The 16583-nt window shown below is 51.1% G+C and overlaps 1 protein-coding gene and 1 long non-coding RNA gene across 3 annotated transcripts in view; one reads left to right on the top strand and one right to left on the bottom strand.

The window, feature by feature from the left end:
• KIRREL3 (kirre like nephrin family adhesion molecule 3) overlaps positions 1 to 16583 on the top strand; it is a 144413-nt gene that overhangs the window by 45852 nt on the left and 81978 nt on the right. For both annotated transcript variants that reach the window (XM_027897829.1, XM_027897827.1), the window contains exons 3-4: positions 6476 to 6625; positions 8537 to 8686. In XM_027897829.1, the coding sequence (XP_027753630.1) occupies positions 6476 to 6625; positions 8537 to 8686 (300 nt within the window). The remainder of the gene's footprint in view (positions 1 to 6475; positions 6626 to 8536; positions 8687 to 16583) is intronic.
• LOC114064615 lies at positions 13368 to 15226 on the bottom strand. Its single transcript, XR_003572787.1, has 2 exons — positions 15166 to 15226; positions 13368 to 13602 (listed from the first exon to the last, which is right to left on the bottom strand). It is a non-coding gene; the product is annotated as an uncharacterized LOC114064615 (long non-coding RNA).

Below are 16583 nucleotides of genomic sequence, written 5' to 3'. Positions count from 1 at the left end.
AGGAGGTGGTGCAGAGCCAAGCTCTTGTCTGCTGGGGAAGGATGGGCACGGAGCCACCCCCTTCCCACTGCTCTCCGTGGCCAAGAGGTGGATCCATCTCCAGGCGTCCTGCTATGAGAAACCGTGGCTGGAGTGCCATGATTTGCATCGGGTGCTGGACGGTGGGATCTGCTTGGTCTGAAGAGGGACCCTCCTGGGATGGTGTGTAGGATTAGGGTATCACACAACAGCCCCTTGAAGATCCTCCTACCACATGTTCCAAGTCAAGGGAAGGCTGAGCTCTTTTCATGGAGGGACAAGGAGAATATCCCACCACTCTTAATCACCGGGCCTTTCATCTCTGAACAGCAATATTTTGACAAGGAGCTTCACAGTCCTCCTTCGCTGCTTCTCCCCTCAACAAAAAGGTCTAATTCTTTTCAGAACACAATGGAAATTCAAAGCTCCACTTACATAAAAGCAGCCACAGTGTCTCCATTTCTAATGAGTCATTGTTCCCTCGGTGAGTCCCTCGCTCCTTCCTACAACACTCACTCCTCTTGGGTAATGAAAATTTAACTCTCTGCTGCTCCCAGTTTCCTCTTCTCTTCTTGCAGCGAGTTGTCTGCACTCAGGCTGGTTTGGACACAGAGGATGCAGCTGAAATAATTCGGGCAGGAACTCATGCAAACAGATTTCAGCCTTCAGAGAGCTTAAAAAGGCGGTCACCAACTTGGGCTTCGGCGATGGAAGGAGTTTCAAGGTCCTGCTGCAGCACAGACCTTGGCAGTGCCACCATGGAGGGGCCTCCCTCCATTTCCTGGGGTGTAAAATGGGATTTTCGGACCTTCTCACCATCCTTGGGTGTGGAGACTTCTCTGAAAAGGGATGTCATGGCACTGGCCACGTCATTTCCCTTGGAAGGCACACACATAGCAGAGTCTCGGCCTTTGTTTGAAAGAACAAGGCAACTTTACAGAGAAAGGCTGAAAAACAGGAACCACAGGTTCAAAATCCACTAAGGAAATATAAAGAGTTCTAAACTAGTTCTGTCTCTTTTTTTCCCCCCTTTTTTTCCCTTTAGCTTTTATGACATGCTTGTGACTTCACAAGGATCCTGCCTGGGATTTTTGAACATGGGGTTAGTGTTCTTGCCTGCTCACTGTTCTCTGTGGAGCCTTTATTCTTACATTTTGTTCCTGCTGTTTAAGATTTCAGTGGCCAGAAGTGCGCCCTGTTTTTGTTTTAGAGACTCCCTGAAGGAAGGCAGAAGCTCACAGGGCCAGCAAGGGGGTCACCCTGGAACCTGGCAGCGTAAATAGATCCTCGGGGGGCAAAGCAAAGCCAGTAACCAGGAGAAGATGAGGAGGCTCAGAGATCAAGAGCCTCTCATGCCTCCTCTGACACCAAACCCTCATCTACAATAGCAGGTGACCTGTGGTGACAACCTGCTTTCAGCGGCAGGGCAGCTCCAGAGTGCAATCAGGACTCTGGTGTCGCCCTGGAACGTGGCCAAGAGACCTGGTTAGCATCTCATTTACATATCCATTTGCTTTTAAAACAAAACAAAAAATCAACAGTGAATTCAGAGTCCTGATATTTGCTTCTGCTCTGTGCTGGATGAACAGCAAGTTCCCAGGAAGCCTGGCTGGTTCACTTCTTTGAACATGTTCCAGGTCTTCACACTCGAGGAAAAATGGGGTGTGGAAGTAAAAGGGGACTACCCTTGGTGTTTGGGTGGGCTTGTTCATGTTGCTGCATCTCCCCACTGCTGCAGGTCAGGGAGCACTGCCCAGATCCAGATCTGGGGTTCCTTCGTGCAGCAGGAGGTGAGGAGGAGGAGGGAGATGGCTGAGGGCTGGTGTGGGTGTCTTGACTGGACTCTTGGGTGGGCTCATGTGGTCAGCTGTGTGCAGGTTGGGGCTCCTCAGCACAGGAAGGACCCAGAGCTGCTGGAATGACTTCAGAGGAGGCCACGGAGGTGCTCCCAGGGCTGGAGCTCCTCTGCTCTGGAGCCAGGCTGGGAGAGCTGGGGGAGTTCCCCTGGAGAAGAGAAGGATCCAGGGAGACCTGAGAGCCCCTTGCAGGGCCTAAAGGGGCTCCAGGAGAGCTGGAGAGGGACTGGGGACAAGGCATGGAGGGACAGGACACAGGGAATGGCTTCCCACTGCCAGAGGGCAGGGACAGATGGGATATTGGGAAGGAATTCTTTGCTATGAGGGTGATGAGGCCCTGGCACAGGTTGCCCAGAGAAGCTGTGGCTGCCCCTGAATCCCTGGAAGTGTCCAAGGCCAGGTTGGACGGGGCTTGGAGCAACCTGGGCCAGTGGAAGGTGTCCCTGCCCATGGTAGAGGGTCAGACTGGATGATGTTTAAGCTCCTTTCCAATCCACACTGCTCTGGGATTCTGTGATGAACTCCAGTCTCTGCAGGGATTTGGATTAACCAGAACAGGATTTTTTTGGCTGAAAACCTCTTTTCTGGAAAGGGAGAGAAGGGGAAATTCCTGGCTGCCCAAAAGGTTGGAGTCAAACCACCTGCTTTGAAACCAAAGCACCATTTTGTAATAACCTTCTAAACATTCACAGGAAAAATACCCAACTGATGTTTTTCAGCCCATTTTCTTGTAGCTGAAACCACTCAACCTGCATTGGTAAATCACCCTCTCCCAATCTCCCCATTTTCAGTTAATTTCTGTCAAGTATCTTATCTCCCTTAAAACTTTTCTGCAAATTACTTGTTCCTTTGACATTAAGACATAAGCTATAACGTGGACGGGCCTCTGATCTTCCAAACCCAGTTAAACCCAGTAATCAGACTTTAAGCTGATTTGAAAGCGAGTTGAGCTCTACCTTCAGTACTTTTTTCTTTTTTTTTTTTTTTATCTGTGATTTAGGGAGAGATGATCCTGCCGTGGAGCAGGGACTGGGCCAGGTAATGCTCTTAAGGTCCTCACACCCATCTCTCCTCTCCTGTGGCTGAGTCTGAGCTGTTTGTAGCTGAAAAGGAGCCTTGGATGAATAAAAATTGGGCTTAAGTGACAATTTTTCACACTGAACAAACAGAGGGAAGGACAGGACAGGAGACATATGCCATGTTTCTGCTCTGATTTTCCATGACCATCAGTTCATCTTTTAAACAAATTAAGAAATAAAAAAGAAAGGGAAAAAAAAAACCAACTAAAAAAGGGCTTAATTTCCAACAGCAATTACCAAATGAAGCCTCTGCTTAATGGGCATTTGCAGAGGGCAGGGACAGCACTTTGTGCCTCTGCATTGTCATTAGGGCTCGTGCAGCTCCCAGCCAGAGAATTCTGGCTGACAAAACGATCTGTTTGGGTTATTGCTGCATTCCTGAGCTGTCCCTGCCCGCCCTGCTTCGCCTTGGGAATTGTCAGGATTACAGAGTGAGCTGTGGAAACCCAGTTAGCGGGTGGAAAATATATATTAGAAAAAAAAACAACAACAAACCAAACACAAACAACAAAGCAACAAAGCAAAAATTCTGGCTTTTTGTGCATCCTTTCTGAGTTTTCTCTCTCATTGCACTTTTCCCTGTTATCCTATTTGTGAGTCCAGAACTGATTCGTATTCCCTTTGAAATCAAATAGTTAAATCTCTTAATTCAGCACGAGGGTTTGTGCTGGCATCAGAGACCACCACCGAGTGTCTCCCAGCAGGAAGAGCTGGAATCTCCTCTGGAACCACCGTGGCCTCTTGGAGCATCTGTGATGGAAACCAGAGTTCCTTGGAGACCTGGGATCTCTGATATTCCCGGGAATACGGTGCTCAAGGTGCACCTGGAGATCTGTAGAAATTTCAGCGAGGCTTCTGAACTCGCTGTGTGTAAAGCAGCTGGAATTTGGAAAGGACAGCTCAGCTCTTGCCCTGGCTGGGAATTAAACTGCAATATGAGCATTCACGTGGGGGCACACGGTGGTTCAACGGCACGAGGAGGAAAATGATAGAGCTCTGGAGCTCTGACCTGCACAGAAGGCCCAGCAGCTCATCTGGAAACAAGCTGAGTTGTGAGAACTCGTGTCACACTTACCCTTGGTTTCAGATTAATCATCAGTTGGTGATTAAACAGAGTCAATGGAAATTAGGATTGAATTGATTTGGGGTGGATCACACATGTCCTGCTTTAACAAATTGGTTTTAAAGAAGAACTTTTCCTTCAGCCCTGTGCAGTTCTGTGTGTTGTACTGACAGCACAGGCGTAAGGGCTCTGAATTCCTGCCTGGTGCAGGGAATAATTCCCACCCAGAGAGGCTCCTGGTCATTGAAATCCCGCAGATAACACTGCAAGGAGCAATCCAACCATCCTGCCTTTCTCCCAACTCCTCTCTTTCTCAGATCTCTTTTGTATCCAGAGTCAGAGCAACACTTTAAGTGGTGGCAAAGCAACTGAGGTGCTCTGGAAACAGCTCAGACACAGAACTGTGCTGACAAGGAGCCCAGACATGGGCAGGTCTGCCTGAAATGGCTTCACATTGAGCACCTTCCAGCATCAGACAGTGACACTGTGGACAGTGTGGGATTTGGGGGTTGTCCTGTGCAGGGCCAGGAGTTGGATTTGATGAGCTTTGTGTGTCCCTTCCAACTCAGGAGATTCTGTGATTCCACGTGGGATTCAGTCAAAGGTTGGACTTGATAATCTTGGAGGTCTTTTCCTTATTAATGATTCTTGTTCTCCATGTGCTGACTTGTAGCAAAGGCAATCATCTGAGATATCCCTGATGTGTAGTTGGAACAGGGCTGTTTTTTTTTTGCTTTCACTGTTTTCTTTACAAGCTCAGATCAGGTCTGAGAGAGGGGAGTGAACTGACACGGTGGAACCACACAGATATCCTGTGTGGGCATCCCAGAGTCCCACCTTACCTGAGGGAAAAAACAGAGCACTCATTATGGAAAGAAAAAAAATATCAGGATTTAACACCCTGAATCCCTGGAAGTGTCCAAGGCCAGGTTGGAGCAACCTGGGACAGTGGAAGGTGTCCCTGCCCCGGCAGGGGGTTGGAACAAGATGAGTTTTAATGTCCCTTCCAACCCAAACCATTCTGGGACTCTCTGATTCTGTGAATGATTTTCAATCATGGCAAAGCCAAGGGATTATGATGTATTTAGGAGAGTGAAAATAAAACATTTTGCTGAGCAAGCCCTGCTGTGGAGGAGGTTACACTGACTCCAGTGCTTCCAGTGGAAAAGGAGAAGTTTCATCCCACACCTGAGGTGGGAGACATCTCACCATGGCAGGAGAGATGACCTGGGGGCTGTGAATTGCTACTGCAGCATTTAGGGTGGGGAAGGATGTGGAGAGGGATGATTAACCCGCACTTTTGGAACACTGGGGTGGGAGGTGACAGGCTTGGCTTGGTAGGGTCAGACAGTTCACAGCTTTGGTGGAGCTTTGGCAAAAGGCTGTGCTGAACCAGAGCTGGTCCTTCCTTTGCTCTCCAGATGTGTGTGAAGCTGCCAGCAAGTGCCAGGAGGTTACACTCTGGGAGGAGAGAGAACAGCAGCACTCGGCTGTTTCCCTGCGTGTTTTACAGCCGGCCGTGACCTGCACACCCTGATTTAGCAGAGAGCACATGAGGGGGGAGCAAATAGCACAAGCAGAGGACCAACACACTCTTTTATTATGTGTAATAAAAAATATTGCTGCTTCTGGACGTCCTGCTGCTCCTCTGTCTGTGATCATGGTGGATAAAACACTACCACCGCAATTTGGGATAAAGCACTTTGAGGAAAAGCCTGGTGCCTCTTTGCTGTGATATTTGTTTTTTACAAAGGGAGGAAAAACATTGCAGATGGTTGTCTGAGTGTGTGACAGGGGAAATAAGTGCTGTGTTCAGCTCTGGGAACATAAGAAGGATGTGGAGCTGCTGGAGAGAGGAGGCAATGGAGATGCTCCCAGGGCTGGACCCCCTCTGCTCTGGAGCCAGGCTGGGACAGCTGGGGGGGTTCACCTGGAGAAGAGAAGGCTCCAGGGAGACCTGAAAGCCCCTTGCAGGGCCTAAAGGGGCTCCAGGAGAGCTGGAGAGGAACTTTGTACAAGGGATGGAGGGACAGGACACAGGGAATGGCTTCCCACTGCTAGAGGGCAGGGATAGATGGGATACTGGGAAGGAATTGTTGGCTGTGAGGGTGGGCAGGCCCTGGCACAGGTTGGGCAGAGAAGCTGTGGCTGCCCCTGGATCCCTGGAAGTGTCCAAGGCCAGGCTGGATGGGGCTTGGAGCAACCTGGGCTGGTGGGAGGTGTCCCTGCCCATGGCAGGAGTGGGTGGGATAAGACAAGCTTTGAGGTCCCTTCCCACACAAACCATCCTCTGGAACAACCACATAATTAATCAATCACCTAATTAAGAGCTGCAAAGCTCAGCCTCCGGTTTGTGCTGTGCCAGGAGCACCCTGGGCCGTTGCATCTGAGGAGCTGCCCTGTGCTGCAAACCACTGGAGCACTGACAGCTCCTCCTCCTCTCTCCTTCCCCTCGCCAGGCCAAGCATCGTCGTTCACGCAGCAGCCCCAGGACCAGGTGGTGATCGCTGGGCAGCCGGTGACCCTGCTCTGTGCCATCCCCGAGTACAATGGCATCGTGCTCTGGATCAAGGACGGGCTGGCCCTTGGAGTCGGACGGGACCTCTCAAGTAAGTCGGGATACCACCCTCCCTCAGCAGGGAAAGCAGGAGCTCTCCCTCCCCAACAGCACAGGCACAGCCTCAGCATTTATTTGGGGAGTAACGTTTTCATTTCAACCACAAAACCCTTCCAACCCAGCCCAGGTGAAACTTGGAACAAAAACCCTTGAAACTTGGAATAAACCAGAGCTTTTTTCACCCTGGTTTTGAAACAAAACTGTTGATTCCCACAGGTGTCACCTGACCCTTTGGAAAGCCCTGCCTCAATTTCCTTGACTTTTGGAAACAAATGTCACGTTTCCAAAACGAGGGATGAAATGTTTTGTAAATGTTGGAAGCGCCTGTTTTGCTATTCTCGAAAATAAAAAGAATCATAGAGCATCCTGAGCTGGAAGGGACTCACAACTCTGTTTGCTTTGGATGAATGTTTTTCTTGCAGCCCACAAGTACTTGTGGCTTCCTTAAGCTCTACTTTTGTCAGATTAAGGTCTGGTAACCTAATTCCTCAGAATTCTCATTATTTAATCCCATGCCTGCATTGGGATTGAGAGTTAATTGCAGCTGGTGAAGACTGGGGCAATACTGGGGAAGTTATACGGGTTTTTCTATGCATTTTGCTGGAAAACACGGATTTGTGAGTGAAATATTTCACATGAATAAGGGAGAGTGTTTGCTGGGAGCCCTTCAGGATCTGCAGCCTTGTCCCCTCCGAGTGCTGCAGAGGGTGGACACGTGTGATGTCACCTCTGCTCAGCTTCTGGGAGAGCTGGGAGAGCTCTCCCCAAGCCACACAGCAGCATTCAGGAACCAGGGGAGGCTCTGTGTTTTCTGGTCTCCAGGGACCCCTAAAGTGCAATGCCTCTTCTCTGCCTCTCTTTTTTATTAATACATATAATTGCTCATTTACAACCTTGCCCGAGTGAGCAGCCCCCTCAAAGCCACAGCTTTCACATCTCTTAGAGAGCTGAGCTTCCCATGCAAGACCTTGCAGCTCGACTGGGTAACAACAGCTCCAGTGGAGTACGGAGCTGATGGGAATGACTTCCACAATTAACAGAGCTGGGGCTGCTGGAAGCCAGAGGAGCTGCCAGCTCGTGTGATGCCAGCTCAGCCAGTGTCTAATTAGCGAAATACAAACAAACCCATCACTTGTATTTCTCGCGGTTCAGGAGAGCAAATCCTGCTGTTGATAACTCGAGAAACAACAAGACCTCGAGCGTGTGCCAGGCTGGCTGTGTCACACGGGGTGTGCCAGGCTGGCTGTGTCACATGGGGTGTGCCAGGCTGGCTGTGTCACACGGGGTGTGCCAGGCTGAGGGCAGCCTTCCTGCCCTGGTGCTTCTCATGTGCCCAGCCAGGCTGAGCAGGGCTGTGGGTGCCCCCAGAGCCAGCTTTGAGCAGACCTAATCATGGAATTTTTCCAGGGTTTCACCACAGCTGGCCTCAGGAGCTGAGGAGATCCCGTGGCAGGTCGCAGAGGAGCCAGAGGTGGTGGGTTTCCCAGTGGAAGGGCTCATCCTTTTTTCCTTGCCCAGGGAGGTTGTGGATGCTCCAGTCCTGGCAGTGTTCAAGGCCAGGTTGGATAAATCCTTGAGTAACCTGGTCTACTGGGAGGTGTCCCTGCCCATAGGAGGGCTGGGACTAGATGATCTTTAAGGTCTCTTCCAACCCTTAACATTCTGTGAAAGATTCCATGTTTCCTGGGGATTTCAATTAACGCTCCTTCATCAGCACTCCCTTTTTGAACTTGTAGGGCGCAATGTGCGATCTCCTTCCCAAATTTGGAAGGGTTCTTTCTCTCTCTCTTGGGGCTGGCTGCCAAGGAGGGGAGGAAGCTGCCTGGCCCCTGGGAATGTCTGTGGGGTGCTGGGGCTCTGTGCTCGTCGCTCCAGCTCCTGACTCGTGTGCTGTGCCCGGCAGGTTATCCGCGCTACCTGGTCGTAGGAGACCATCTGTCAGGACAGCACCACTTGAAAATCCTGAGGGCTGATCTCCAGGATGACGCTGTGTACGAGTGCCAGGCCATCCAGGCTGCCATTCGATCCAGACCTGCCCGGCTGACCGTCCTGGGTGAGTGTCCCCATCACTCCAGGGGGGAATTTTTGTCCCTGGGGTCGCACTGAGCGGCTTTGGGACAGAATGTGCTGTTGTTCAGTCAAGAGGAAATGAAAATGAATTCGTGGAAATTGATCCACGGTGAGAGCAGTGGGGGTGCAGCTCCATCCCGAGAGCGGGAGCAAAGGAAGCTGTTTAGGGAGTCAAGCACTTCAGGGATGGAGCACAGCAATTCTGGGATGAGTAACAGAGGCACCAAGTGTTTGGCACTTCAGCTCTGTGAATTTACACGCCAACTGGAGAGTGCATGTCCATAAATTTAAGGATATGTAGAGTGTCAGTGTCATCATAATGATGCCCCTCCTGCAGCACTGCTCTGCAGCAGGACCAGCATGAATCTACCACTTGAGGAAAGGCTGGTTCCATGCTGCTGCAGTATCTTCATATCAATAGCTGATCATCCTGCATTTCTCAGTAATGAATCCTTCCCATGAGCAGCACAGGAGGGTGTTTGTTGCATGGGATTGCAAACTAGAAGTGGCTCCCAAAATCTGGTAAAGACTCTTTTTGAGAAAGGAGCTCTGGCAAATGTAGAGGGCCCTGTTGGCAGCTGGAACAGGAGGGGGCTCTCCTTCCAGGAATGCTGGGAAAAGGCTGCATCAGCGAGGCTTCCCGGAATGCACGAGGCTTCCGAGACATTAATGAAAATTGTATTTTTCTTGAAAAGTTTGGACAAAACCCAGCCTGTACTGCTGCTCCCAGATCCATCCTCATTATTCAACCCCCAAAGTTGAAACCATTTGCATACTGAAGTTTGGTTTAAATTCAAGTTTGGATTTGGGGGTTTTTTTTTGTTGTTGGGTGGGTTGGTTTTTTTTCCCCTTGGCTGATTTCCAAGGGAAAAAGTAAAAGCTTTTAGAAAGGTCTAAACCAAGATTTTCAGTGCTTTTAAGTCAGATCAGCACTTAAATTAGTTTTAAGCAGCCAAAAAAAGTGAATTAAGGTAGTGGTTGTGGTTGAAGGTTCACCTCACCAGAGCCTGCACCTCCCCACGACAGCCAGTCCTAACATTGGGTTTGCGATTTCCCCCGTGTTTGTTATTCTCTCTCCACAACCCCCAACCTTCCCTACCCCTAAACTTACACAGCTGCCATCCCTTCCTTCCCTGACCCCCACAATAAGGATGATTTTCCTTTGATCCATCCTTCTGCCTCGATCAACCCCTGGCAGCAGCTCCGAGCTCTGCCGTGTGCCCGCACACGAAAGAATCCTGGGAATGAGGCAGAGAGCGGAACGTTCCCTCGCTCTCCCACAGCCCCTCCTTCTGTTGTGAAAGCAGAAGACGTTGCCGGAGCCCAGACAAAAGAAATAATGTTATTTAATTAGAACTAAAGATTTCAAAACTAATTTAGTCCCAGGGCGTACGTCAGAGCCGCCGCGAAGCGTTGATTGAGCACAGAGATGTTTTTATGGATCAAAAGGAAATCGTTATTATCTTTGGGGTTATGGAATGTGTTGAATAGATGGTAGTTAATGTTTATGTGGATATACATGGTAGTTGCTAATTGGTACATTTACCTAAGATGTTCAGCAGCTTATATTTGCAGAGTGTTTTCCTTTTAAGAAAATTAAAGTTACAGCATGTTCAACTTAGGCCAAACTGCTGAGGAAATGGGGGTTTGGAACCCACTGGTAGCTCATCTTTCACTTTAAGTGTGTTTATGCAGATGTTCTGGGGGGGGAAAAAAGTGGCCACGGCCCCAAGGCTGCCAGAGTTCAAGGACTGTTTGGACAACATTCTCAGGCACGGGGTGGGATTGTTGGGGTGTCCTGTGCAGGGCCAGGAGTTGGAATGGATGGTCCTTGTGGATCCCTTCCAGCTTGGGCAGTTCTGTGATTCTGCAAAATTTAGGGGGACTGGGGAGGGACCATCCCATGCTCTGAGAAGGGCTGGGGGGTGGTTGGTGAGCAGCAGCTCCCACTGTGCCACCTTTGGGCTGGGATGGTGTGTCCTGCAGTGCTGGGAGCGAGGGCAGGGCTGCCACAGGGGAGGAGGGGGGTCTGTGCTCGGTGTTTCAGCCACCCCAATGGAGGGGATAGAAATGGCACATGAGGGGCAGGAGCCTCAACAGCCCGTGTTCTGGGAGCCAGTGCTGGCTCTGGCAGCTGGAGAAATGTGCAGCCTGTCAGGGTGAGCTCGCTGCGTGCCAGGTTTGTACAGAGGAAGGGAGGGGCATTTTCAGTGTTCCAGATGTGAGGGGCCAGCAGCTGTACAGGCATTTCTCCTCTTCGGATATGGTGCACGAGCCCACTTAGTTGTGAGCCAAGCAGCTGTTCCAGAGGGGTTGGATCTCCCAGGTTTCCTCTCACCGGGTTGGGAAGGGATGGGACAAAACTGCCTGAGTTGCCTCACTTGAAGATGCTTGTGGGGTGTTCCTTCATCCCAGTACGCCCAGTTTCACCTGAGACTGCACACATCACCTGGGCATCCCTGGATCTCCAACAGCTCTCAAGGAAAGGATTTGTCACAGATAGGGCAGAGCTGGGAGGGGCTGGTGACCGGGAGCCCGACATCTGCTGCTGGTTTGCCAACAACTCAAGGGGCTCATCAGCCAGTTGGGTGTTGGAGGCAGTTCTTGGGAGCTCCATCCCACTCTATCACCCCTAGCCTCATCTCTGGAAAATACCTTGCCTGGGTTTTTTTGCATGGATTGGTGATGCCTTGGCTGTTCTTGCCAGTTTTCCACTTCCTTGGTATCAAGAAATCCCCTAATGCCTCCCAATCCAAGCTCCAACTGCTGTCATTCATGTCTGACAACAGCTTTATGGGGCTGATGTCTCCTAATTCCCTGCTCAGATGCAGAGCTACACCATATTTTAATTAAATATTTAAGGTTTTGTCACATTGTTTTCAAATCTACATGGTTAAATGTAGTGGAACAGATCATTCCATAGCCTTGGAAGTCCAAACATTCAAACAGACGAGCCTATTAGTGTCATCAGCATCAGGGAAAATCTTTTCTTTCTGGAGTCACAGCGACAAATATTGCTTGGGAAGGTGGCTACAACCCATCCCTTCTCCAGGTCTCCCTCACCTTCCCTGCTACCATTATCCAAACTGTCTGAGGAAAGAGTCACTGCCCAATCTTCTTGGGGTCTCTGCCCCAGCAGGGAAGGCTGACAAAGCTGATGGGATGGGATTTGGGAGATATGGTAGCATCCATGTTTTCTGCAAGCAAAGGATGTCAAGGCAGTTTGACAGGGGAGCCCAAGCCAGGCAGGCTTCGGGAAGCCACAGGAGGGCTATTTGCTACCTGGTACATCTTTTATGGCAGGGCTGCTTAATTTATGATCTATTTAACTAAGCCAGGGTATTAATTAAATAAAGTAAGAGCCTGATTAGGACTCAGAGAAATTTAAAAATAAAATCAGGCAGCAATCGAGCGAAATTGCAAAGCAAACACTTTGGCTGTAACCACTGGAGAGTTCCCTCCGGTCTTCCATCAAAGCTCAGAGCAGGGAGGGCAAATACAAGGGATTATATTGCCAACAGATGTGTGTTGTTAAAATATGCATCTGCCAGCCGTGTAGTTGGAGGAGCCAGAGGGCTCGCTCGTGGATCCCTCTGCACTCGGGGGACCGTGAAGGAATTTGAGGCCCCTCCAGCCGGGCTGGGATTTGCAGCCCCGTTAATTAGCGCTGAGTTCCCAGATCTCAGAGGCAGCCGAGCGAGGAGCAACTTTGAAGAGAGCATTGGCTTCCCCTGGAGGGAGCAGAGGGGAGGGCAGAGGGGACCACGGGCTCACGGTGCCGATGGGACCCCCGGGGACCGGGAGGATAGAGGAGGCCAGGGCAAGTGGAGCAGATGGATGACGAGCTCTTGGGGAACCTGGATGGTTCCTCTCCTTCACTGGTGCCTTGGCAGGAGCATCCCAAGCCTGTCCTGGTCTGTCCTCCCAGCAGGAGATGTGACACCTCCAGCCCTGCCGTGCTCACAGACTGTCCCGGGAAGCTCCTGCTTGTCACAGGGAAAAGGTTGTGCCCAGAGGTGCCAGTGGGAACTTGGTGGCAACCAGGAAAATGGGATATGAGGGTGTGAGGAGGGAGGCAAGGTTGTTACTTCCAGAGGCTTAAGGTGAATAATTGATAGGCAATTAACTTGTACCTTCACCTTTTATAGTCTTAATTCCCTCCCTCCTCCCCCTCCATGGCCTCTTCTAATATTAACTCTGCCTTTACGTGTGTCCCATTAGGAATAAAGCTTTCTTAAATCAACATGAATTATTTAACTCTACAGATTAAGTTAATTTGAAGTGAGAGCTCCTGTCTCTGACAATGGCACAAGTCAGGGATGGGAGAAAAGGAGGGTCACTGGGGTGTCAAGTGCAACCACGTTCAATCACAACCATTTCCTCTCTTTTTATTTCATTTTTTAATTTTATTCCAATCCTCTTTCTTGTCAAGTCTTCCCAGTCCTCCCCTGCAGAGCAGAGTAAGCATTTCCATTACCAGAATGATGGCTGGCAGCTTGAGACATCTGTGTTTCCCAGCTTTCCTGCTCTTTAGCAGAGTCTGATCAGGAAATAAAGAGGTTATGGCCTGGGAAAGGCCATTTTTCAATATTTGCTTGTAATGCTGATCTGCAAGGAGAAAATGTAACGAGGTGATGTTTCAAATCCAGAAACAGTTCAGCTTGGAACCCTTTTTCCACACTTTTTAATAGAATTCAATTCTCTGAATGCAGAATTCAGAGCGTGTAGAGCCAGGATGTCAATTCAGAACAGAAAAAAAAAAAAAAAAAGAAAAAAAAAGAAGTGATAAAAATGTGATCATTTTCTTCCAGACAGTCTCTTCTCCTTGAACAAGTTTGGGCCTTCACAAAGCTGCATTTTCTGCTGGGAATATTTTCAGTGGCAAAACAGCAACCGGCTCTACTGGGAACGAAACAGAAACATCAAACAATCGAGCGCAAATCCCAAATAACCTAAATATTTGATGTCATGTCTGAGCAGCTTAAGTTTACAGCACTCTAAGCCGGCTCCTTTTGATAGCAGAGGGTGGCCGGGTTGGCTCGCTCGTGTCCCTGCGTGGCTCTGGGGTTGGGAAGGAGTCCCTGTGGGATTCACCGCGCCCAGCCAGGCAAAGCTGGGGGTCTGTACAGATTCCAGGGGAAAGGCAGTGCTGCCTCGTGCAGTGTAGAGCTGGGAACCAGCCCAAAGAGAGGGACTGTGTGCTGAAAAACTGGGTCTAGAGATGGGTCCTCCCAAGGTGGGTTTCATCTGGGTGTTGGGAAGTGCTGCTTCCCCCTTCCCAGGGTGGATGGCTCCCTGTCTGTCTGGAGGAGAAAGGCAGCAACTGCACCTGCTCCATTCCCTGTACTCTGAAGGAAACAAGCAAAATTCATCATTACATGCCCATTAAGCACATCCTGGCTGGTGGTGTGGCCAAGGCTGAAACGCTCCGTGGGACGTGTCCACCTGCCTCAGGCTCTGCTGGGGTTGGAGCGGTACAATAACCACTTTCTGATTGTACAAATGGGGAGAAGAGAGTTAAGAAAGGGCTTTGTTTTACATTACAGGCATTAAAAATGATAAATAGTGTGAGAATCACAGAACGGTTTGGGTTGGAGGGGACCCAACCATGAGCAGGGATACCTTCCACTAGACCAGGTTGCTCCCAGCCTAGGTTGCTCCAACCTGGCCTTGGACACTTCCAGGGATCCAGGGGCAGCCACAGCTTCTCTGGGCAACCTGTGTCAGGGCCTCCCCACCCTCACAGCCAAGAATTCCTTCCCAATATCCCATCTCTCCCTGACCTCTGGCAGTGGGAAGCCATTCCCTGTGTCCTGTCCCCCCATCCCTTGTCCCCAGTCCCTCTCCAGCTCTCCTGGAGCCCCTTTAGGCCCTGCAAGGGGCTCTCAGGTCTCCCTGGATCCTTCTCTTCTCCAGGGGAACCCCCCCAGCTCTCCCAGCCTGGCTCAGAGCAGAGGGGCTCCAGCCCTGGGAGCATCTCCGTGGCCTCCTTTGGACCCACTCCAAAAGGTCCGTGTCCTTTTCAGTGGGACAAGGTTATACCTGAGAAGGGCTGGTGTTTATTCACACAAAGGGAAGCTCAGCAGGGCCAGGCCAGCACTAAGCAGATGCTGCCTCTGTTCCCTCAAACCCTGGTCCAGATTATGAGCTCACACATTTGCAAAATTTCTCTTTTCTTAAAGCCCTGGGCCCCGGGGTTGGGCGATGCCACCTCTCCCATCAAACCTCCCCTTCCTTAATTCCTCAGAGCCACAGCAGCAATCCTCCCAGCACGCTGAAGACTGAAGGACCGCAGAGTAAATGGGAAGAGACACAGCTGGGAATGATTAATGTTGGGTTCCCACACCAATCTGTGATTCCTTGTCTGGGTGCCGGGAGGGCATCGTGGTTCTGACCCCTGTTTTTATCGAACACGAAACATTTGCCTTCTCTGCACGGAGTCTGCAGGTCTGCAGGACCCACCTGATGGATGCAAAGCACAGAGGGCTGATAAAAAAAGGCTTTCTGATTCTCTGCCATCCCCTTCCCTCACGCCAGCCCCTCTTGCTGGCTCTGCCACCCCCCTGCCCCTTACACGAGAGTCATGTGCGGTTACCCCGGCTGTGATGGCCGTGAGGTCACTGTGAAGTGGTGTGGGGGTGTTTGCTATGTGTCAGGAACACTCTGTGCTCATCACTCGGACTTATGTCTGCCCCCTCTCCTGCCCTGGGCACAACCCCCTCAGTGTCCCACCCCTAAATCCCCCTCTGTTCGCACAAACCACCCTGGAGCCAGCGCTCCCTCTGCATCGCACCAGCCTTTCCCTTTGCATCACACACTGCATCCAGCAGCCCCTGCTCTCTGCAGTGCCTGTGGACAGGGGACATTATTCTGCTTCATGCCCTTTTGGATCGCTGACACCTTGCATTCGGCATCACCCGCACGTGCAGAGCTCTCTGTGCCGCGCACGCCCGCGCACAATTCTCCCTCTTGCCAATCAAGACACAACTCCCCCATCTGCATCCTGCCCGTGCTCCTCTGGGTCTGCATCTGTGCTCGCAGATTTTGTGCCTCTCCCAGGCGCACACAGCGATGGATATAGATCAGAGCACCGGGGTGTGCTCGGGGCCCGCTCAGCCCAAGGATCTGTCACTGCCAGGAGCTCGGTGGGTTGTTAGTGACCTGACACGAGTATTGACTCCCTCTCCCCTTGTCAGCTGGCAGAGAAGAACGAGGCCCTCGGAGCATGACATCACCTGAGCGACAGCCCCCGCTTTGCTATCGATCCCCCCGATGAGAAACGAACCAGCGGCTCGGCAGGGCAGGACCAGCCGGGACAGCGGAGGAGACACTTTGGGAGAGGCTGCCTGGAGCCACCCCAGCTCTCTGCTGGTGCCCAGCCTGCAGGGTTGTGTTTTCCTGGGTCCAAGAGCTTTGCCAGCCCTCTTTGCATGTCTTGCATTTCCCTGCTCCGTGGAGTGTCTCCCAGCCTTGCCCCCTGAGCTGCTCTGCCAGCCATGGGAAGGGTTCGGGCTTCCCAGCACGGCTCCCAGCCATCCCAGCCCAGCATGTCCCAGCCCGTGGCGGAGGAAGGGCTGGGAACCCTGTGATGAGTCTCTCTGTTGCACATCCATCACGGTGCTCTCTGTTCCTGGCACTTCCCAGTGGCTTTTGATGCCCCTGTCAGTGTGATGGATTTCAGCTTCCCATCCAGTGGTAGGACTGGGATGGGTTTGGGGCTGGGGCATTTCTTTTGGCTCACCTTGGGCTGCAAAAGTGGATAGTCACGTCTGAATGAGTGACCTGTGGGTGTCCTTGGTAATTAAGAGGCGAATAACCACCCAAGCTCCGGGATATTCCTCACATGCCAAGGAAAGGTTGGATAAATGACCCTCTGGAAG

This window comes from Empidonax traillii, unplaced genomic scaffold (assembly GCF_003031625.1).
Source record: "Empidonax traillii isolate 1590-97213 ecotype Southwest subspecies unplaced genomic scaffold, ASM303162v1 scaffold561:size787514, whole genome shotgun sequence".
NCBI lineage: Eukaryota > Metazoa > Chordata > Aves > Passeriformes > Tyrannidae > Empidonax > Empidonax traillii.
This window is presented reverse-complemented; position numbering and strand designations above follow the sequence as displayed.